The 23759-nt window shown below is 41.3% G+C and overlaps 1 protein-coding gene and 1 long non-coding RNA gene across 3 annotated transcripts in view; one reads left to right on the top strand and one right to left on the bottom strand.

Moving 5' to 3' along the window:
• Positions 1-12024, top strand: LOC110505476 (uncharacterized). Its single transcript, XR_016491947.1, has 6 exons — positions 1-143; positions 906-1007; positions 1600-1739; positions 9936-10112; positions 10364-10439; positions 10520-12024. It is a non-coding gene; the product is annotated as an uncharacterized LOC110505476 (long non-coding RNA).
• The window catches only part of LOC110505473 (protein phosphatase 1 regulatory subunit 14B), a 22060-nt gene continuing 8438 nt past the window's right edge, over positions 10138-23759 (bottom strand). The window contains exons 2-4 of one of the 2 annotated variants that reach the window (XM_021584712.3): positions 15748-15828; positions 10775-10807; positions 10138-10576 (exon numbers count right to left, since the gene is read on the bottom strand). In XM_021584712.3, the coding sequence (XP_021440387.1) occupies positions 10508-10576; positions 10775-10807; positions 15748-15828 (183 nt within the window). In that variant the 3' untranslated portion in view covers positions 10138-10507. Of the gene's footprint in view, positions 10577-10774; positions 10808-15717; positions 15829-23759 lie in introns of both variants that reach the window. The other variant, XM_090220722.1, reaches the window with a different exon arrangement.

Genomic DNA, 23759 nt, shown 5'->3' on the forward strand with positions numbered 1-23759 from the left:
GAGTTTGAAAAAAAGTTGTTGTATCAACAACTTCCGGTACATTCAGTGAGCGATGTCCTAGAAACATAAACATAATTACTAAATTCGGTAAAATGGACAACCGTTGTTTTTGTTGTTCATCAAAGTTCACTCTCTTCAGGAAGGTTTGTTTGTGCCCCCTACCCTACTCCCTTTACGTTTTTGTAGTTGGATATTTTTATTCCATGTGTAACTGTGTTCTCGTATGTGTCGAACTGCTTTGCTTTATCTTGGCCAGGTCCCAGTTGTAAATGAGAACTTGTTCTCAACTAGCCTACCTGGTTAAATAAAGGTGGAAAAAATATAAATAAATATATATATATATTTAAATGCTACATGCTTTATGTCCCTAAAAGCCTATGGTGTATTTCTTTGTAGGCTGTAGCCTTGAAATAATATACCCTAAATAATTCATTTTCATTTTTTCTTAGGCTCCCTGTCTAGCTCCTGACCTATTTAGAGTGTTTATATGCTGTTTAATATGACATGTAGCCTATTTGAAATTATGTTTGCTTCATACGTTCACCTTTTCATGTTTATTCAACTACTTTTCATTCAAATCCATATGGTTTGGTTTCAATACTTCAAAATCAATTGGTAGGTCCAGGTAGTCACAAAAATAGATGGGTGTTGGTTAAATTGTGATTTCAATGAATGAATGGAGTTTTTTTTCCCCTGTGAGCCTGGAGTGGTTTTTAGTGGAGCAGTAGGAAAGGACATAGGTTGCCGGAGCCGTGAACAAGCACCATTCCATGAGCTATGTATGAGCAGGACTTTCAACCACTCAACTCAGCTCACATACTCTGGTGGGGATGCATCCCAACCTAATTTTAGATAGTGCTACTTTTCATAACCACAAGAGGCTGCTGTTTTTAACTCATTCCCAGCTCACGGAATAAGCTGCATTGGATGAGGCCAGTGGCTACAACATACCCCCTGAGCACAGTGGCGCAAAAAACACAGAAATGACAGCTGCCCACAAGAAACAGGTAATAAATATGCAGTCCTTTTTGAACACATACACTTCAAAGGCTGCGTTTACACAGGAAGCTCAATTCACATCTTTAGACAATTATTTACATGTCTGATACCTATCATATTTTCCCCCTATTATGCAAATGGCAAAAAAAACACATGGAATCGGATATTTTGACTTCATACCACATCCATATGTGGACCTAAATCGTGATACAAACCCGATCCTCCATATGCGACCTTTGTCTGGATGCCCAGATCAGATATTGTTTTGCTCCTACGTGTTTTTTGTGTGTGTTATTTTTCACATAACCAGATGTTACTATAAAAACGACTCCCAATAACAACAGTGCCAGTAAATGTGCATTGCATGTGTGCTACTTCAAAGGCTACATCAGTGTGAATGCGCAAATTGCATATGGGTCACATGTAAAATCTTACTGAGGACAGTCAGATAAAAACATCAGATATAGAAAGAAAATCAGATTTGAGTTCTTAGGGTGGCGGTGTAAGCACAGCCAAAGAATCCCACAAATAAAACAGACAGTAAAAGCACAAAATGAAGTATATATTTGTTTGATCAGTTCTATTGTGTTCATCATTGAGGACCCCAGCAGCTGCCCTGGCCAGTCAGGCTTCAGACAGTGATGAGGATGAGCTTCCCTGGTGCTGCATCTGTAATCAGGAGACCTCCATCCGCTGTCACACCTGTGATGGGGATCTTTTGACTGCAACCGCTGCTTCAGGTACTGCACAATACTAATACTCCTACTACTACTATGGCCACATATCTATGCAATGATTTACAAGAAAGTGAAGTTCGTCCCTGTGTGCTTGTCATGTTTTTTTTCGAAACATGACCTAGATAAATCTTGTATAAACTTCTGCCATTCTGCAGAGCAACACATGTATGAACTATTTAGTATGTTAAATTATCAATCTGCTCTCCGTTTCCCCTGGGAGTGCCATGATATGTATGACAGGAAAGAGCACCGCACAGCTACAGTAGTTACACGGCACCTAAGAAAAACAAGAGGACGACGACGTGAGAATGCAGGGGCTGGCATCAGTATTTCTTGGAGGCTGGACAGTATTCTTGGAATTCTGCAGGATCACAAAGAGAAGGCTTATCCAAACACTGCTACCTGTCTTTAGGGTTGAAAAATTCCAGTAACTTTCCCAAAGTGCCCTGGTTTTCCAGAAATCCTGGTTGGGAGATTGCTGGAATTATGAGGGAATAAGCAGGGGTGTAAAGTTCTTAAGTAAAAAAAATAGTTTAAAAGTACTACTTAAGTAGTTTTTTGGGGTATCTGTACTGTACTTTACTATTTATATTTTTGACAACTTTTACTTCACTACATTCCTAAAGAAAATAATGTACTTTTTACTCCATACATTTTCCCTGACACCCAAAAGTACTTTTTATTTTACTGGATGACATTCACTTGTACTTGAGACATTTTCTACTAAAGTATCTTTACTAGGGATGCGCTGATATGACATCTTTGGCCAATATCAGATATTTCCTTGCCAAAAAAAACGATACCGATAACCAATGTTTAACATTTTAGTGGCCATTTAAGCATTCTAGTACAGTTAAATAGTTGAAACACTCACACACACTGACCAAAAAGTTATTTTGTTGGCATTTACGTATGTCCCCATTACCTGTAAAACCTAATCAAAACCTATTTATTTCACTTACTTGCTGTGCTGTTGTTCATTTGTTCAGTCGTTTCATTCTGAACCAGGATTTCATCATACATGTCAAGCAGTGAAGTTTCAGCTCTGTCTGTCTGTGGCCTCTCTTCCTCGGTGTGCACTGTCACTGAGTCGGTTTCCATCTTGTCCAGCTGTGTCTTTAACATTTCACGTAAAACCTGTTTCTCGTCTGCATCGAAGTAGCGGTCCTTGTACCTAGCATCTAGCATGGTGGCAACACAGTAGAGGCTCAGAGAGAATGTCACCGAATCGCTTGTTCACAGCCTCTAGTAGAGTACTTTTCCAAGTTAACCCAATGGTCTGTGTTGGCATTTTTGTTGAGCAGGTGTTTCAATGCCTTGACAGGGTATCACGTCTGCTGCAGACGCAGTTGAGCTTATTTCTCGAGTCAGTTGTTTGAATGGAGTTAAGAGTGTTCATGTTTCCAAGTGTCAAACATGTTCTCAAATGCCATTGAAATGGCAGCAGTGGTATGAGAACCAGCACATTCTTGAGCATGCAATACGGCTTTCCTCAGTACGAAATCCTCGTCGACCCACTGTGCTGTCAGACTCCTAATGCTCATGGGGCTGACATCGCTGGTCCAAATGTCAGTCATGAAGCTAATAGCAGTGGCGCCCATAGATGTGAGTTTCAACAATACTGTGTAACTCCGGTAGGACAACATCTGAAAAATAGCAGCTACTTGGTAGTGTGTACCAGTGCTCGACCAGTCGGCGAAAGCCAACATCATCAACGACAGAACGGTTGATTCTCAAGGGCAATGAATTCCATTATCTTGGCGTTAATGGATTTCACCTTTGAGGGGTCTCGCTGAAATTTTCTAACTCTTTCAAATGACTGCTCGACTTGATGACTGCTCGATACACACAGACATTGTGGGCTAGGTTAGGAATGCTGTGTAGCGCTACATTTTTTTGTGGCAGCATTACGTCATCTACCTGAGTTACATAGGTATGCATGTCAGCTTTGACATCGGTTTTGCACATCGGCGTTAAACTAGACATCGAGCCGATGTTGTCATTTTTAGCTAATTTCGGTTGATTCCAATATGCTTACCGATATATCGTGCATCCCTAATCTTTACTTTTTCTTAAGTATGACAATTGGATACGTTTACCGCCACTGGTAATAAGAATTAAATCCGGTAATCCTCGAACCAGGATTTCTGTAAAACCAGGGAACTTTTGGAAAGTTTGTTACAGCCTTATTCTAAAATGGATTAATAAAAAAAATGTCCTCATCAATCTACACACAATAGCCCATAATAAAATGAAAACAGGTTTGTAGAAATGTTACCTAATTTATTCAAACTAAAAAACTGAAATACCATATTTACATAATTATTCAGATGCTTTGCCTATGAGACTTGAAATTGAACTCCGGTGCATCCTGTTTCCATTGATCATCCTTGAGATGTTTCTACAATTTCATTAGAGTTCACCTGTGGTAAATTCAATTGATTGGAGATGATTTGGAAAGGCACACACGTCTTTATAAGGTCCCACAGTTGACAGTGTATGTTAGAGCAAAAACCACGCATTGAGGTCTAAGGAATTGTCCGTAGAGCTCCGAGATAGAATTGTGTTAAGGCACAGATTTGGGGAAGAGTACCAAAACATTTCTGCAGCATTGAAGGTCCCCATGAACACAGTGGCATCCATCATTCTTAAATGGAAGAAGTTTGGAACAACCAACTCTTCCTAGAGCTGTCTGCCTGGCCAAACTGTCATTATGGAGTATTGTGTGTAGATTGATGAGGGGCAAAAATACAATTCATTTTAGAATAAGACTGTAACGTAACAAAATGTGGAACATTTGAGGGGTCTGAATACTTTACAAATGCATTGTTCCTGTTTTACAAAGAGACTAAGAAGAAACACTGATTATGTTGCTAATCTAGTGTAATGCATAGTAATTTGTCAAGTGTAGTTATAGATTTCTTCAAAATGGCTATACTATGAGTAACATTATGGGGTTGCATTAGCATAATGTAATGCTTGCGATTAGCTACATAACTGTGTTGTAGATTCACTTGACATTCACAGATCAGTAATCCAATCAATATCAGTCAATTACTTGTGGACTGTATTACCAGTATTGATTTACATTTAATTTGTGAGGTTAGTCTAATTTACTCTCACAAAATGTTTCACATTATTGTATTTTAGCATTACCCATCCTAACCCTTTTGGATTTTGGTCCAATGAAATAAAGTAGTCTGGGCAATTGGATGTTCTACCTCAATTGTAGTGCACTTGAAATGGCTTGCAGATTTCTTATTTGCTGTCATGATACTGAGATAGATGTTGAGTTGGTAACAACACAGACCCATGCACATCGCACAAACACAATTTGCTTATTTGGGAGGATGTACGGTCCCAGACAACTCAGCTTCTCACTAGAGGCTCACAGAGGAGCCAGTATAAAAGGATTAGTGAAGGCTTTGTTTTATTTTGTCAGGCTGCATAGTCTGTGTTATGATCTGTCTTTGGCTGGGACTCTGGCATGATTGTTGTTTTTCCTGTAGCTGTGTGTAATGTAGATCTAAGGGATGTAAACAATGTGTTGATGAGTTTAAAAAAAAATTATGTCCTGATAGTTTTTTTTGCTATGTTCCCTACTTCTCCCACCACTAATATCATAACTATATAACACTGTCACTCTTTTGTCATACCCCGCTAGGGGTTCTCCACTCATACATTAGGACAGCCACAGTTTCAGAAAGGTTGGAGAGAGGAATTTTTTTAGGAGAGATTCTGTAGTGAAAACCTTTACCAGATTACTGTCAGTATATGACAGAGAGAGCGGGGCAGAATGCAGTTTCATCAGGGTGCATTACTGTCTGGGTCATCTGGAGAGCCATAATGAATCTCACCTCCAGGGGTTTAGTCCATTAAGACCCAGATAGAGGCCCCTCTGTGTTTGCCTAACTTTTCTATCCCACACAATGACAACAGACAGGAAATGGACAGGCATAATGGATGCAGATAGAGATAATGGACCACCTTTTTGCAACATTTGTTATCTGTGATTCTGATATGCTGTCATTTCAATCAAGTCCCTTGTTTCAATTAGACAATACCTCACAAAGAATACATTTAGAGTAGCAAGTGAGAATGAACATTTGGAGTAAAATATTATTGATCGCATACACATAAAGCAGATGTTTTTGCAGTTGTAGCGAAATGCTTGTAAAGTGAAATGTACAGTATGTATATATATATATATATATATATAAGATCAGTTGAAGTCGGAAGTTTACCTACACTTAGGTTGGCGTCATTTAAACTATTTTTTAAACCATTCCACAAATTTCTTGTTAACAAACTATAGTTTTGGCAGGTTTGTTAGGACATCTACGTTGTGCATAACACAATTTTTCCAAAAATCGTTTACAGACAGATTATTTCACATATAATTCACTGTATCACAATTCCAGTGGGTCAGAAGTTTACATACACTAAGTTGACTGTGCCTTTAAACAGCTTGGAAAATTCCAGAAAATGGTTTCATGCCTTTAGAAGCTTCTGATAGGCTAATTGACATAATTTGAGTCAATTGGAGGGGTACAATTGGAGGGGCAAAAAAGTATTTAGTCAGCCACCAATTGTGCAAGTTCTCCCACTTAAACAGATGAGAGAGGCCTGTAATTTTCATCATAGGTACACTTCAACTATGACAGACAAAATGAGAAAAAAAATCAAGAAAATCACATTGTAGGATTTTTAATGAATTTATTTGCAAATTATGGTGGAAAATAAGTATTTGGTCACCTACAAACAAGCAAGACTTCTGGTTCACAGACCTGTAACTTCTTCTTTAAGAGGCTCCTCTGTCCTCCACTCGTTACCTGTATTAATGGCACCTGTTTGAACTTGTTATCAGTATAAAAGACACCTGTCCCCAACCTCAAACAGTCACACTCAAAAGTCCACTATGGCCAAGACCAAAGAGCTGTCAAAGGACACCAGAAACAAAATTGTAGACCTGCACCAGGCTGGGAAGACTGAATCTGCAATAGGTAAGCAGCTTGGTTTGAAGAAATCAACTGTGGGAGCAATTATTAGGAAATGGAAAACATACAAGACCACTGATAATCTCCCTCGATCTGGGGCTCCATGCAAGATCTCAGCCCATGGGGTCAAAATGATCACAAGAACGGTGAGCAAAAATCCCAGAACCACATGGGGGGGACCTAGTGAATTACCTCCAGAGAGCTGGGACCAAAGTAACAAAGCCTACCATCAGTAACACACTACGCCGCCAGGGACTCAAATCCTGCAGTGCCAGACGTGTCCCCCTGCTTAAGCCAGTACGTGTCCAGGCCCGTCTGTAGTTTGCTAGAGAGCATTTGGATGATCCAGAAGAAGATTGGAAGAATGTCATATGGTCAGATCCAACCAAAATATACATTTTTGGTAAAAACTCAACTCGTCGTGTTTGGAGGACAAAGAATGCTGAGTTGCATCCAAAGAACACCATACCTACTGTGAAGCATGGGGGTGGAAACATCATGCTTTGGGGCTGTTTTTCTGCAAAGGGACCAGGACGACTGATCCGTGTAAAGGAAAGAATGAATGGGGCCATGTATCGTGAGATTTTGAGTGAAAACCTCCTTCCATCATCAGCAAGGGCATTGAAGATGAAACGTGGCTGGGTCTTTCAGCATGACAAAGATCCCAAACACACCGCCCGGGCAACGAAGGAGTGGCTTCGTAAGAAGCATTTCAAGGTCCTGGAGTGGCCTAGCCAGTCTCCAGATGTCAACCCCATAGATCTTTGGAGGGAGTTGAAAGTCTGTGTTGCCCAGCAACAGCCCCAAAACATCACTGCTCTAGAGGAGATTTGCATGGAGGAATGGGCCAAAATACCAGCAACAGTGTGTGAAAACCTTTTGAAGACTTACAGAAAACATTTGACCTCTGTCATTGCCAACAAAGGGTATATAACAAAGTATTTAGATACACTTTTGTTATTGACCAAACACTTATCCACCATAATTTGCAAAGAAATTCATTAAAAATCCTACAATGTGATTTTCTGGATTTTTTTTTTCTCATTTTGTCTGTCATAGTTGAAGTGTACCTATGATGAAAATTACAGGCCTCTCATCTTTTTAAGCTGGAGAACTTGCACAATTGGTGGCTGACTAAATACTTTTTTTCCCCACTGTATGTTTATATATGTACGTGTGTGTATAGTACCAGTAAAAATATGGGCACGCCTACTCATTCAAGGGTTTTTCTTTATTTTCTACATTGGAGAAAAAATAGTGACGATATCAAAACTATGAAATAAAAACAAATGGAATCATGTAGTAACCAAAAAAATCTAAAATATATTTTAGATTCCTCAAAGTAGCCACCCTTTGCCTCGATGACAGCTTTGCACACTCTTGGCATTCTCTCAACCAGCTTCATGAGGAATCCTTTTCCAACTGTCTTGAAGCAGTTCCCACATATGCTGAGCACTTGTTGGCTGCTTTTACTACACTCTGTAGTCCAACTCATCCCAAACCATCTCAATTGGGTTGAGGTCGTGTGATTGTGGAGGCCAGGTCATCTGATGCAGCACTCCATCACTCTCCTTGGTCAAATAGCCCTTACACAGCCTTGAGGTGTGTTATGGGTTATTGTCCTGTTGAAAAATAAATTGTAGTCCCACTAATCGCAAACCAAATGGGGTGGCTTATCACTGCAGAATGCTGTGGTAGCCATGCTGGTTAAGTGTGCCTTGAATTCTAAATAAATGACAGTGTCACCAGTAAAGCACCCCCACACCATTACACCTCCTCCTCCTTTCTTCAAGGTGGGATCCACACATGCAGAGATAATCCATTCACCTTCTCTGCATCTCACAAAGATACAGCAGTTGGAACAAAAAATCTCAACTTTGGACACATTAGACCGCAGGACAGATTTCCACCGGACTAATGTCCATTGCTCGTGTTTTTTTGCCCAAGCATGTCTCTTCTTATTGTTGTCTTTTAGTATAGGTTTATTTGCTTCAATTCAACCATGCAGGTTCACGCAGTCTCCTCTGAACAGTTGATGTTGAGAAGTGTCTATTACTTGAATACTGTGAAAAATGTATTTGGGCTGCAATCTGAGGTGAAGTTAACTCTTATGAACTTATCCTCTGCAGCAGAGGTAACTCTGAGTCTTCCTTTCCTGTGGCAGCCCTCATGAGAGCCAGTTTCATCATAACGCTTGATGGTTTTTGCGACTGTACTTGAAGAAACTTTCAAAATTCTTGAACTTTTCCGTATTGACTGACCTTCATGTCTTAAAGTCATGATGGACTGTCATTTCTCTCTGCTTATTTGAACTATTCTTGCCATAATATGGACTTGGTGTTTTACCAAATAGGGCTATCTTCTGTATACCACCCCTACCTTGTCACAACACAACTGATTGGCTCAAATCCATTAAGAAGGAAGGAAATTCCACAAATGTACTTTTAACAAGGCACACCTGTTAATTGAAATGCATTCCAGGTGACTACCTCATGAAGCAGGTTGAGAGAATTCCAAGAGTGTGCAAAGCTGTCATCAAGGCAAAAGGTAGCTACTTTGAAGAATCTCAAACATAAAATATATTTGATTTGTTTAACACTTTTTTTGGTTACTACATGATTCCATATGTGTTATTTCATAGATTTGATTCTTCATTATTATTGTACAATGTAGAAAATAGTGATTTTTGAAATCTTTTTTATCCTTGAATGAGTAGGTGTGTCCAAACTGTTGACTGGTACTTTATATAAAAACACAGGGGAATCTAGTTTTTGACTGTACTGGGTCTTTAACAAAAAACATTACTTTGTGTAATTTGCGTCGGAGCAATGGTGTGTTAAATTGCAAACATGCAGAAAATTGAGAGCAATATTTAAATAATTTAAGGGTAACATTTCCCCTCAATGATGCTGATTTATCCACTGGTGCTGATTGGAATTACAAATTGATGGGTGAAGACAAGCATTGGGAGGGTTGGCAGTGCCACGGTAGCATAGCCTAACAACTGCCTTGGGGCTGCCATTCTCTCTGCCCTACTTCTGCTGGCATCACATTTTCAATCTCTTCCTCTCTTCTTGTACAGTGTCTCCAGTGTGAAGCATGTAGCTTTTAGACTAGTACTGTTTTTTTTTGTGAATATTAAAACATACAATCTACCTTCAGTGAAGCCGGTCAACATTTACATTACATTGTCATCTAACAGACTCCAATCCAGAGCGACCCACCGGAACAACCATGGTCAAGCGCCCCGACCAAGGACACGTTGACAGATCCGCCACCAAGTAAAAACAGGAACCAGCGATCTATCGGCCACTGTTTTGATGTTTATATACACTGACTGGCTTTATCCTTCTATGAAATGACATATCATCCATACACAGTAGGTATACATCCAGAGCCTTGTCTCAAAAAATGTTGCTTTTATTGACAAACACTTATCAGAACAAAAATATATGTACATAAGTAGGCAAGCAAAAATGTACAGTCTGACACAAAAACATTCCATGTGAGTAATAGACAATACATTTTACTACTAGTGCATTATTTTAATTGAGGGGAATCAAAATGTTTAAACTGTCCATAAATAATGTTCTATAAAACACCAATCAAAACCCACTGTTCTCTTTACAGACCAACATTGACCCATGTGTGCAGAGAGAAGGTCCCATTAACATGCAATTGCACAGAGAGACATCCAAAATACCAGGTAATGACGGGGTGGGTTGCGGAGTCTGGGGCGCTTCACATTGTCTCGAGTCTTGATTTGACCTATTATTATTTCTTCAGGGGCCCTGACATTTTACGTAGGCCCTTCATCCGATAAAGCAGCCCATTGATAAAGTCCTGAAAGGGAGGAAGAGAATGAGTTAACACTACCCGTACCAGCAGTTGATGGTTAAACTCGTTCTGAGACGGTTTGAGCAGTGGACCATTGAATTGCAAGTATTTCTTTGTAGAGAGTAAATGTACAATAAGTGTAATTTGATGATTTGTTTTTTCGGTACATGACTAAGGCTATAATAGTTGATGGTTGTGTCTCACCTCTTTTGGCTTCTCACATTCCTGCAGTAACTCCTGTAAATGTACAGAAACAAACATGGCCTCAGTAACTGAAGTGGACATTGCTCTTTCACGTCTAACGGACACCAACTGGGGTCAAGCGCTTGTAAAGCAATTACCCTACTTTGTTAAATATGCCCTGGGGTATGTGTGAAGTATAAACAAGGGCATAGCTGAAGTGTAAGTATTGCCTCGTACTGTGACCCACAAAATGGCTTCTGAAGAGATGTCAATTTTCCATGGCTTGCTATCTGTTAGACAAGGCTTAGCATTTGTGAAGGTATAGCTTACAGTGAAACCTTGTCTGGAAAATATCTATGTTCTCCCTGTTTGTTTTAAATGGCTCAAAAGTTACTGTGATAACTCATCTTTTATAACTATACTGTAAAACGTTATTGTTGTTTTCTTTGTTGACCAAATGTGTATTTGTTGGGGGTACATTCTACACTTCAAATTATACATTTATGAAACATGTACCTGTAGGCTGCCACTCAAAAGAAAGTCAACAGCAAGAAATACATACAGTTGAAGTGATAATGCATTCAGTTTAAACAGGAAACCAAAACAAAAAATAAGTGGGCTTCCAACCTCCCATCCCATTACCCCAAATCCACCAAGCCAACAAGTCTCCATCCAACACCCCCCAACCCCAACTAATGGAAACCATGTTTCCCACCCCCCCTAGCAACTAGGGTTGCACATCATATATATATTTATTATATGTGTTGGGATTTATGGATTGTTTATTTGTATGTTTTGGGCTTTAGCTTCGATTATTCTTACAGAGTCAAGTATATTTGTCCAGGCTTCAATTGTTCCTTGACCAGCATCATTCATTCTCACTGTTGATAATTATGTTGTAACTGTATTCACTGGCACATTGGGAAAGAGTGAGGTGATGCCAACTAAGAGCCAACATGTTTTTTTTTGCAACAGTGCTGCCTGCCAGCATTAATTGTCTTTGATTGATTGAGAGATTCAAGGAGCTATCATCGTTGAGTAACATAATATATGTAAAGCATTGAATATTTACATTCATGCACTTCTAAACACATTTTCCATATTTGCCCCAGAAGCATTTAACTGCAGGAAACTCCCATATCATATGGAGAAATATGCCTACCTGATTTAGGGGACACGGTGAACAATTGGGGCCAATTTTATCGTAAAATGTTTCCTTGATGTTAAATGTATAGCAAACTTAAAATGTATAAATTGATGGTTCAAATTAAGGGATTCCAAGGTTATATTTTTTCATAATCTGTTCCAGTGAATGGTTTGTTCAGATTCAATTAGATCTGTGGATCATACTTTTTTAATGGCTAGCTCAGAATATGAGCTTTCCAAAAGTTGTTCATACAGTGCATTCGGAAAGTATTCAGACCACTTGACGGTTTCCACATTTTGTTACGTTATAGACTTATTCTAAAACTGATAAATAGTTTTTTCCCCCCTCATCAATCTACACACAATACCCCATAATGACAAAACAAAAATAGTTTTTTGAAATTTTGCAAATGTTACATTTACATAAGTATTCAGACCCCTTGACATTGTTGAAGCACCTTTCGCTGCGATTACAGCCTCGGGTCTTCTTGGGTATGACGCTACAGCTTTGCACACCTGTATATGAGGAGTTTCTCCCATTCATCTCTGCAGATCCTCTCAAGCTCTGTCAGGTTGGATGGGGAGCGTTACTGCACAGCTATTTTCATGTCTCTCCAGAGATGTTCGATTGGGTTCAAGTCTGGGCTCTGGCCGGGCCACTCAAGGACATTGAGACTTGTCCCGAAGCCACTCCTGCGTTGTCTTGGTTGTGTGCTTAGGGTAGTTATCTTGTTGTAAGGTGAACCTTCGTCCCAGTCTGAGGTCCTGAGTGCTCTGGAGCAGGTTTTCATCTAGGATCTCTCTGTACTTGCTATGTTCAGCTTTCCCTCGATCCTGACTAGTCGCCCAGTCCCTGCTGCTGAAAAACATCCCCAACGCATGATGCTGCCACCACCATGCTTCACTGTAGGAATGGTGCCAGGTTTCCTCCAGATGAGACACTTGGCATTCAGGCCAAAGAGTTCAATCTTGGTTTCATCGGACCAGGACATTTGGTTTCTCATGGTCTGAGAGTTCTTTAGCTGCCTCTTAGCAAACTCCAAACGGGCTGTCATGTGCCTTTTACTGAGGAATGGTTTTCGTCTGGCCACTCTACCATAAAGGTCCTGATTGGTGGAGTACTGCAGAGATGGCTGTCCTTCTGGAAGGTTCTCCCATCTCCACAGAGGAACTCTGGAGCTCTGTCAGAGTGACCACTGGGATCTTGGTCACCTCTCTGACCAAGGCCCTTCTCCCCTGATTGCTCAGTTTGTCCGGATGGCCAGCTCTAGGAAGAGTCTTGATGGTTCCAAACTTCTTCCATTTAGGATTGATGGAGGCCACTGTGTTCTTGGGGACCTTCAATGCTGCAGAAATGTTTTGGTACCCTTCCCTAGAGCTGTGCCTCGGTCGGAGCTCTACGGACAATTCCTTCAACCTCATGGCTTGGTTTTTGCTCTGACATGCACTGTCAACTGTGGGACCTTATATACACAGGTGTGTGCTTTTCCAAATCATGTCCAATCAATTGAACTTACCACAGGTGGACTCCAATCAAGTCCTAGAATAGTTATGTAAATAAGGTATTTAAAATAAATAAAAATTTATACATTTGCAAAAAATTCTAAATACCTGTTTTTTCTTTGTCAATAATAAGTATTGTGTGTAGATTGATGAGGATTTTTTTTATTTAATCCATTTCAAATTAAGGCTGTAGCGTAACAAAATGTGGAAAAGTCATGGGGTCTGAATACTTTCCGAAGGCACCGTGTATTATAGAGATCAGTCCTTTCGGGAGCCCAGATAATTTATTTACAAATTATCATCATTGGATGTTTCGGTAGTTTGGTTTTCCAAGGGACTCCATAGGCTAGCATAGAATGATTTGTCTGGTAATGTGTATGTATCTTTCAAATCTTGGAACGTTCTCAAACCATTACTGTCCATGATATCGGCAAGGGTACAGATTCCACTTTTGGACTATTTGGGGGGACGCAAAAGGCCGCACTCCAGATCGCAAGGCGTTCTTGTGAAATATGGAGTATGCGCATGCTATTTTGTTTGTACGTTTTGTGGCAAATACAAATTGAGTGAGCAATAACAGGACCACAGTGTAGTTTAAATTGTTTCAGGGATATATCAGTGAAGACCACCTCTTCCAGGGCAACAACTCCATACTAAGCCAGGAGGCATAATGTCTAAACCAATTTAGGTTTGAGCAAAATACTAGTGCCTGAAAATACAATTGAAAAGTTTGGTATGGATAGTCCTCCTACGTCTTTCCCTCTTTGTACGTTTGTTCATTTGATCCGGGATCGTTTACCTTACCATATACATTTTGAAAACACACAATGAATTTTATCCCAATAGCCAGAAGGGGGAGCCATGTGAAGCATTGAACTACAGAAATTCAGCCGTGGCAATATGGTATTCATTTTAGCAATAGATATTCTGCCGGTTAAGGCAACTGGGATATTATTCCACCTACTGAGGTCGAATTGAATTGATTTTAAGCGTTCTGTTAAAGTTTATGGCAAAGGTTTTATCTAAGGAAGGAAAAATATCCACTCCCAAATATTTAAAATGGTAAACGATTGGGATTCCATAAGTAGAGAAACTCATCCATCGGGGTCTTGAGAGGCAGTAGGGCTGATTTGGTTAGATTCATTTTATATCTTGAGATTAAGCTGAATTTATCTTTGATCTTCAATACATTTGGGAGTGATTGAGATATATAAATTGGATCACTTTGTCTGCTCCTTTTAGTGATTCTGAACGGAGCAGAGCAGGTATTACCTGTTGTAACATTGTTTTGACAGTATTATACAATAAAACTAACAGTATAGTACCTTATTAATTATTTACAGTAATGGCAATTCACTCTGGGTGATTTTATGCGTAAACAGTAAATGATACCGTTTATTCCAAAGAAACTGATTTAACAGTACAGTACTGTAACCACACATCATTGTGGGATTGGCAAGCTTCCAACCTACCTCACTTCACTGTTAAAAGAAAATATGAGACACCAAACCCATTCCAGACGGATTTACCTAGATTGGTACATACTAGTGGAACCTTGAAAGTTAACCATTTAACTCTTGAGGTTCCATTAGTACATACCGATCTAGGTAGATCCACCTTCAGTTTTAGTGCCCCCCATTTTTGGAATAGCCTACAAAACTCCCTACATCTTGACTCTCTGGTGTCTCTAGGGCAGTTTAGGACTTTAATGTTGAGTATATTTTTTTGAGAATTGCAACTGTTTGGATTGAATGTAAATAATTGTTTTAATAATTGTGGTGTTTGATTCTATAGTGTTGATTCTGTAAGTTTATTTTAATTTTAATTTTGTAATTTATTGTATTGTTGTCCTTGGGGCACCATTGTAAATGAGACCCTGGTCTCAAAGGGTTCCGCTGAATAAAAAAAGAAAACAAAGTAAGATATAAAATACCAAAATGCTGTATTTTTCCACTTGCACTTCTAGAGGTTTTAACAAAAGCTTCTTCTACACTGTAATTCATCGATATGCTGTAATATGTGAGCAAATTACCTAGCCAACATGCTTGCACCAATCCTTGCAGTAAAAGACAAACCTCATCTACACTGAATGAATTTCATTAATGAATTAATCCAATTATTAATTCATTAATTTGTTACAATTCCCATAATATTATTACACTAATGCACTGTACTATTGTTTTTGCCGTAACTTACAGGCCTGAAAGTTACCGTAATAACACAGGTAAAAAAGATTACAGTAACTGTATTGGATACCGTTAAAATATGGTACGGTAACATACTGTACTTAGATTTTTTTACTCCTTTAACCTGACCTCCTCTCAGGACATCCTGCCAGTAATCACCTGCAGTCTGGATCTCTGCTCCGTGTCAGATAGCTCCAGCAGCTCATCTATGTCAATCTCTAACTCTGTGATCTCCTCCTCCTGGACAGAGAGAGAGAAGGAGAGAAAGAAAGTGGTCAGAGACACAGGGACGTTGTTTTTTTACCCGCCATGCAAACATAGATGAACTGTGACTGCGGCTCCACGCCACCTTAAATAGGCCCTTTTAAATATGTTTGAACATATTTCACTTAACCGTACCAAAGAAAATGAGTCTTAGAGTATCAAGTCTTAAAGGCATTGCTGATGCATCAAGCAAATATAAACGCAACATGTAAAGTGTTGGTCCCACGTTTCATGAGCTGAAATAAATACACTCAAAGAGGCTTATTTCTCTCAAATATTGTGGAAAAATTCATTTACATCCCTGTTAGTGAGCATTTCTCCATGTCCAGGATAATCCATCCACTTGACAGGTGTGGCATATCAAGAAGCTGATTAAACTCCATGATCATTGCACAGGTACAACATGTGCTGGGAACAATAAAGAGTCACTCTAAAATGTTTTGTCACACAATACAATGCCACAGATGTCTGAAGAGTTGAGGGAGCATGTAATTGGCATGCTGACTGCAGGAATGTCCAACAGAGCTGTTGCCAGAGAATTGAATGTTAATTTCTCTAGCATAAGCTGCCTCCAACTTCGTTTTGGAGAATTTGGCAGTACGTCCAAACAGCTTCAGAACCGCAGACCACATGTAACCACGCCAGCCCAGGGCCTTCACATCCGGCATTTTATCTGCGGGATCATCTGAGACCAAACTGTGGGTTTGCACAACCAAATAATTTCTGCACAAACTGTCAGAAACCATCTGCAGTTCAGCAAATGCTCTCCTTTGATGGCCTCTGGCAATCTGGAGAAGTGTGCTCTTCATGGATAAATTCCGGTTTCAACTATACCTGGCTGTAATGAATCTCTTCATCGTCTGAGGCGTACTAGGAAATATTGGACCAATATGCAGCGTGGTAAGTGTTCGTCATATTTATTACACTGAACACAGGAAACAAACGAACAAGCGAATAAAAAATAAAAAAAACAGTCCCGAATGGTGAAAAACACTGAAACGGGAAATAACCACCCACCAACAAGAGTGGGAAAACAGGCTACCTAAGTATGGTTCTCAATCAGAGACAACGATTGACAGCTGCCTCTGATTGGGAACCATACCAGGCCAAACACATAGAAATATAAACACAAGAACAAAACATAGAATGCCCACTCCAACTCACGCCCCAACCAACCTAAAATAGAAACATACAAAGGAACTAAGGTCAGGACTTGACAGTACCCCCCCCCAACCCCCCCCAAAAGTGGCAAAACCTAACCCCATAGGGGAGGGTCTGGGTGGGCATCTGTCCGCAGTGGCGGATCTGGCGCGGGACGTGGACCTCACTCTCGGCCCACTTAGGAGCGGCATCCCTCGCCGCCGACCTCGGACTGGGGACCCTTGCAGCGGGCCCCGAATCGATGGGAGACTCCGGCAGCTCCTGACTGAAGGGCGGCTCCGGCAGCTCCTGACTGACGGGCGGCTCCGGCATCTCCTGACTGACGGGCAGCTCCAGCATCTCCTGACTGACGGGCGGCTCCGGCATCTCCTGACTGACGGGCGGCTCTGGAAGCGCTGGACAGGAGGGAGACTCTGGAAGCACTGGACAGGAGGGAGACTCTGGAAGCGCTGGACAGGAGGGAGACTCTGGAAGCGCTGGACAGGAGGGAGACTCTGGAAGCGCTGGACAGGAGGGAGACTCTGGAAGCGCTGGACAGGAGGGAGACTCTGGAAGCGCTGGACAGGAGGGAGACTCTGGAAGCGCTGGACAGGAGGGAGACTCTGGAAGCACTGGACAGGAGGGAGACTCTGGAAGCGCTGGACAGGAGGGAGCACCTGGAGCGAGGAGACGGAGAGACAGCCTGGTGCATGGGGCTGCCACCGGAGGCCTGGTGCATGGAGGAGGCACTGGATGGACCGGACCTTTGAGGCGCACTGGAGGCCTCGAGCACCGAGCCTGCACAACCTGTCCTGGCTGGATACTCCCCGTAGCCAGGCAAGTGCGGTGGAGTGGAACAGGCGGCACTGGGCTGTGCTGGCGAACCGGGGACACTGTGCGTAGGGCTGGTGCCATATAACCCGGGCCGAGGAGACGCACTGGAGACCAGATGCGCTGAGCCGGCTTCATTGCTCCTGGCTCGATGCCCACTCTAGCCCAGCCGATACGAGGAGCTGCGATGTAGCGCACCTGGCTATGCCTGCACACTGGTGACACTGTGCGCCTCACGGCATAACACGGTGCCTGCCCGGTCCACCACTCGCCACGGTAAGCACGGGGAGTTGGCTCAGGTCTCCTACCTGACTTAGCCACACTCCCCGTCTGCCACCCCCCAAGAAATGTTTGGGGCTGCCTCCCGTCCCTGTTGCGCTGCCGTGCTAACTCCTCATAACACCGCCGCTCGGCTTTAGCTGCCTCCAGCTCTTTCCTGGGGCAGCGATATTCCCCAGCCTGCGTCCAAAATCTCCTCCCAAGTCCAGGAGTCCAGAACCCTCTGCTCCTGGTTTCCACGCTGCTTGGTCCGGTTGTGGTAGGTGGTTCTGTAACGGTTGTCGTCTTCTTCTGAGGAGGAGGAGTAGGAAATATCGGACCAATATGCAGCGTGGTAAGTGTTCGTCATATTTATTACACTGAACACGGGAAACAAACGATCAAGCGAATAAAGAAAAAACGAAACAGTCCCGAATGGTGAAAAACACTGAAACGGGAGATAACCACCCACCAACAAGAGTGGGAAAACAGGCTTCCTAAGTATGGTTCTCAATCAGAGACAACGATTGACAGCTGCCTCTGATTGGGAACCATACCAGGCCAAACACATAGAAATATAAACACAAGAACAAAATAGAATGCCCACCCCAACTCATGCCCTGACCAACCTAAAATAGAAACATACAAAGGAACTAAGGTCAGGACGTGACACTGGCAGATGGCGTTGTGTGAGCGAGTGGATTGCTTATGTCAATGTTGTGAACAGAGTGCCCCATGGTGGCAGTGGGGTAATGTTATTGGCAGGCATAAGCTACGGACAACAAAGACAATGCATTTTATCGATGGAAATTTGAACGAGATGCTGAGACCCATTGTCGTGCCATTCATCCACCGCCATCACCTCATGTTTCAGCATGATAATGCACGGCCCCATGTCACAAGGATCTGTGCACAATTCCTGGAAACTGAAAATGTCCCAGTTCTTTCATGGCCTGCATACTCACCAGACATATCACCCGTTGAACATGTTTGGGATGCTCTGGATCGACGTGTACGACAGCGTGTTCTATTTCCCGCCAATAACCAGCAACAACATTCCACAGGCCACAATCAACAGCCTGATCAAGTCTATGCGAAGGAGACGTGTGGTGGCCAGACCAGATGCTGACTGGTTTTCTGATCCACGCCCCTACCTTTTTTTAAAGGTATATCTGTATTCCCAGTCAAGTGAAACCCATAGACTATGGACTAATGAATTTACATATTTTGACCAGGGGCAGGAGGAAAGGCAACTTCCATCTGATTTCACGGATGATTTACCCAGCTGGCATTTTGCTCAACCATTAGAGTAAGAATTCCTCCGTTTAATTTTTTAAAATATGAAATTAGCAGTGTTTCTGCTTCCTTATTCTGGGCTAATTTATTTATATGGCAAATATCCTGTGCAGATTAGTCTAGACCTGGGGTAAATATTCTGGGTGTGTTTAAGAATAACCCCTTACTGTGTGATATGTGGTCATTTGTTGTAAACTGACACTTACCTGGAAATCTAATTATCTAATGAATTTAGTAGACCGTGTTAACAGATTTCATATGAATCCACTTAACTCCTACCAATGTCAGTTACAGCCCCTAGATATAGATGAGTGTCTGCCATCTTTGAGAAACATTGCAAAACCACATCCACACCAAAATGACTCCGCTAATCTAAAACAAATACTAAGGTAATAGTAATCAATCTATATACTGGCTGATATTGCCCTTTGAATACCATTTACTGACAGGATATGATGATGCCTCACTTCTGGCCATGGAAGACTGAGCTGGGAAATATCTGGAGTCAGCAGGTGTAGTTTTAGATTTGAAAAGCCCTTAAAAAGAGAATTTTCCAGTTGGGGGTTTAATGGCAGGTCTGTTGAAGATGGCAGATCTCTGGATGAGGAGAGCACTAATCAATGAGTCTAGTGCTGAGTGGCGGAACGGAAGAGATCAACAGCCCAGTCCAGAGTCCCCTGTGTGTCCCTCTAATTGATAAATGATGCCAGGTCTGACTGTTTGGGATTCTGCATATTGGCATTATTCCACGGGTGCAGGGCCCTGCTGGGCTGTGCTGGGCCAGCGAACCACTGATCCAGTGATCCTCTCTCTGTCTGACTCTGGCTTAAGACTGCAGGGCAATGCACAGCACCACAGAATATCAATAAAAGTTTCGAAAATTCAGTGGGAGAAAAAGTGTATGCGTTTGTTATTGTCATGAGAAAGCCTTTGTAACCTTTTGTAGTAGCTCTTCAATGTTTATATTGTGTGGGGTTGAATGCTTTTCATTTGTGTGATTTTATTTTATGAAAAAAAAAATGAAAATGTCTCGACAGCACTTTTGAAGTTAAAATTAAATTACTAAAATGTAAATTAACATTAAAATGAATGTTGGCATTCATTTTTTTAACACATGAATATGAAAGTGGTTCTTTAGAGGAGCATCATTTTTTAACTGCAACATGGATTAGAACTGCAATCTTAATTAACCATTTTATGTTGAGGGATTTTGTTAGGATAAGATGCTCCTGTATCCAAGGGACCAGTTGTATCCATGCCAGCAGAGCCTAAAACTACATTGCCTTTAGGTAGAGTTCAATTGAAATTTGATTGGAATTTGGGGTTCATAACCATTTATATTCAACATTGACATGACAAGACAGAAATCATATCATAGCAGCCAACTGCTGAGGCATTGTAGATTGATGCATTTACAATAAGTACATGGTGATTATGCAGTATGATAGAGAAGCTACATTCTCCACTTTGCTTGGATCCCTAAAACACTCTGACCACATAACAAACCGATGTTCCTAAACCAATCAGTCTTATTATACTGAACAAAAATATAAACGTTAGAAGTGTTTCATGAGACTAAATAAACGTTTCCAGTATTTTTCCATATGCACAAATAGCTTATTTCTCTCACATTTTGTGCACACATTTGTTTACATCCCTGTTAGTGAGCATTTCTCCTTTACCAAGATAATCCATCCACCTGACAGGTGTGGCATATCAAGAAGCTGATTAAACAGCATGATCATCACACTGGTGCACCTTGTGATGTGGACAATTAAAAGGCCACTCTAAAATGTGCAGTTTTGTCACACAACACAATGCCACAGATGCCTGAAGTTTTGAGGGAGCGTGCAATTGGCATGGGGATTGCAGAAATTTCCACCAGAGCTTTTGCCAGAGAATTAAATATTAATTTCTATACCATAAGCCACCTCCAACGTCGTTTTAGAGAATTTGTTAGCACATCCAACCGGCCAAATGACCACAGACCACATGTAACCACGCCAGCCTAGGACCTCCACAGCTGGCTTCTTCACCTGCGAGATCGTCTGAGACCACCAACCGGGCAGCTGATGAAACTGTGGGTTTGCACAACCGAAGAGTTTCTGCACAAACTGTCAGAAACCGTCTCGGGGAAGCTCATCTCATCGTCCTCACCAGGGTCTGGCTAATGGCTGTAACAAGTTAAAGAGGCATCACGCATTTAGTACTATATCCATTGAAACGAGAGGCATATTGCTTTACATTTGTAAATTAATAATTACATTTACATTTTAGTAATTTAGCAGATGCTCTTATCCCTTTACAGGAGCTATTAGGCTTAAGTGCCTTGCTCAAGGGCACATCAACAGATAATGACATAACTGCAGTCTGAAGTATATTTCTATTGAGTAAGGATATTAAGGAAGTTTTTCCTACTCTTGGTGTTTTTCACACCTCTACGATTTGAGACTATTTTCCTAAAAGGTGTGAAGTCATCAACGTGGTCCAGTGCCACTGCCACTGCCACTCAATACCCAACCAATAAGCTACTTGTATAAATTAGAGATGTCACTAAATAATTCAGCTCTTGACACAGGGGGCTGACCACTAAATACTTCCACACGGAAGAGTCAGAGTATCCAACCACAGCCTAACCTGCATTCCTCTGAGTTCATGCAAAATTCATCCCATTAGTCAACGCACATGGACCAACCATGTCTCCTCCTGCCACACCAATGGGTGGTGTCTACCAAACAACTTATCCTTCTCAGATAGACTGGAGTTTGTCTAGTCACCACTGAAATCTGACATTAAGACATGAGCACCTCAAATCCTATAAAGAGATACTTAGGGCAGGAGTTTTTTCTTGACTGCGTGACCTGTCCAGGAAACCCTGCTTGTCCTAGTCATACTGTTTTATCCATACAGGATTACAAACCCACAAAGACTGTACCTACCAGACAACAGGCCTGTTTCATATGGCAGGCCCCATAACCACAATGACAAAGGAGTTGCTACTACTGCTACTGTATCTGTTATCATTCCATCAATCATGCAGGGATCCCATTACGTGCAACATCCTTCAGTCATAAAGGGCCTTCTCTCTCAGGGATTCCCACAGACAAATTAGCACAGTCAAGAACTCAAACACAATAACATTAGTGTACTGTCTACTAGTCTACTATTAGCGTACTGATGACATGTCCTGAGTAGCTTAGTTGCGCTTGCTACGCTGGGGTTGTGGGTTTGATTCCCACGGGAGACCAGAAAGAAAATGTATGCACTCACTACTGTAAGTGAGTGTCTGCTAAATGACTAAAATGTAAAATATCTACTGTACATAATTATCATGATAATAGTATGACAATAATATCAAACCCTATGCAAATTATAAATAGTTCTGGAACCATATTCTAACTGGGTTCTGCTCGCCTGAGTTAGAATGTCCACCCTACCTCGATGCCTGATGAGCGGAACAAGAGGAGGGTGTTCCTGGAGCAACTGGGAAAGGCACTTGTAACCCCACACATTCAAAGAAGGGAGCGCCTCCCCCGCACAGCAGCCTCTGCAGCGCCTGAAAGCTGTTCAGGGGCCCGAATCTTGTCCTGATCCACCTGAGGCTGCAGCTGGGGCAGGCAAGAGGAGGAGATGCCAATAGTCCTACATGTGCTAATTAGAGTTGATTGATTCATGTTGTTCACATTTTTGTTTTGTATCTATTGTCTTATGTTCGTATTTATTGTTGTTGTTTATACACTTTGTGGGTGGGGGCAATGGTTCAAAAAATGGGAGAAGACTCATATTTTGTTGTTGAAGTCCTCATTCTACAGTATATAAGAATATATCAAAAGAATATGCCAAAAAAGTAAGACGGTTATTGTTTCCCTTCAATAAAATGCATTCAAAACTACTTAGGCTATACAAGTGCCATCTCTTGCTAAAAAATGTATGTTTACACCTATGCAGTACCTTTAGCAATAATAATAATAATAATAATAATAGACCTCTACTTTAGTAAAGAAAACAATTATGACAGGTGTGTTGTAATAAAAAGGAGTGGTGTCCACAGATTTAAATGCAGTCTTTCTGCATTGTGAAGAGGGAAAACCCAGATATTCACAAAGTTTGTGATGAATGACAGGTTATTTCTTCATGCAAAATATATTTGGGGTTTAAAATTCAATTAAGCTGCTTCATTTTATGGGTTTAGTGAAGGAGGGTCACTTTTTACCCTTAGGACAAGGGGAGTATACAGAATGTTAAGACTACACAAGGCTTCAAGTAATGAAGGACGGTCATTTCTCTTTGCTTATTTGAGCTGTTCTTGCCATAACATGGACTTGGTCTTTTACCAAATAAGACTATCTTCTGTATACCACACCTACCTTGTCACAACACAA

This window comes from Oncorhynchus mykiss, chromosome 25 (genome assembly GCF_057628025.1).
Source record: "Oncorhynchus mykiss isolate SJ-2025 chromosome 25, ASM5762802v1, whole genome shotgun sequence".
NCBI lineage: Eukaryota > Metazoa > Chordata > Actinopteri > Salmoniformes > Salmonidae > Oncorhynchus > Oncorhynchus mykiss.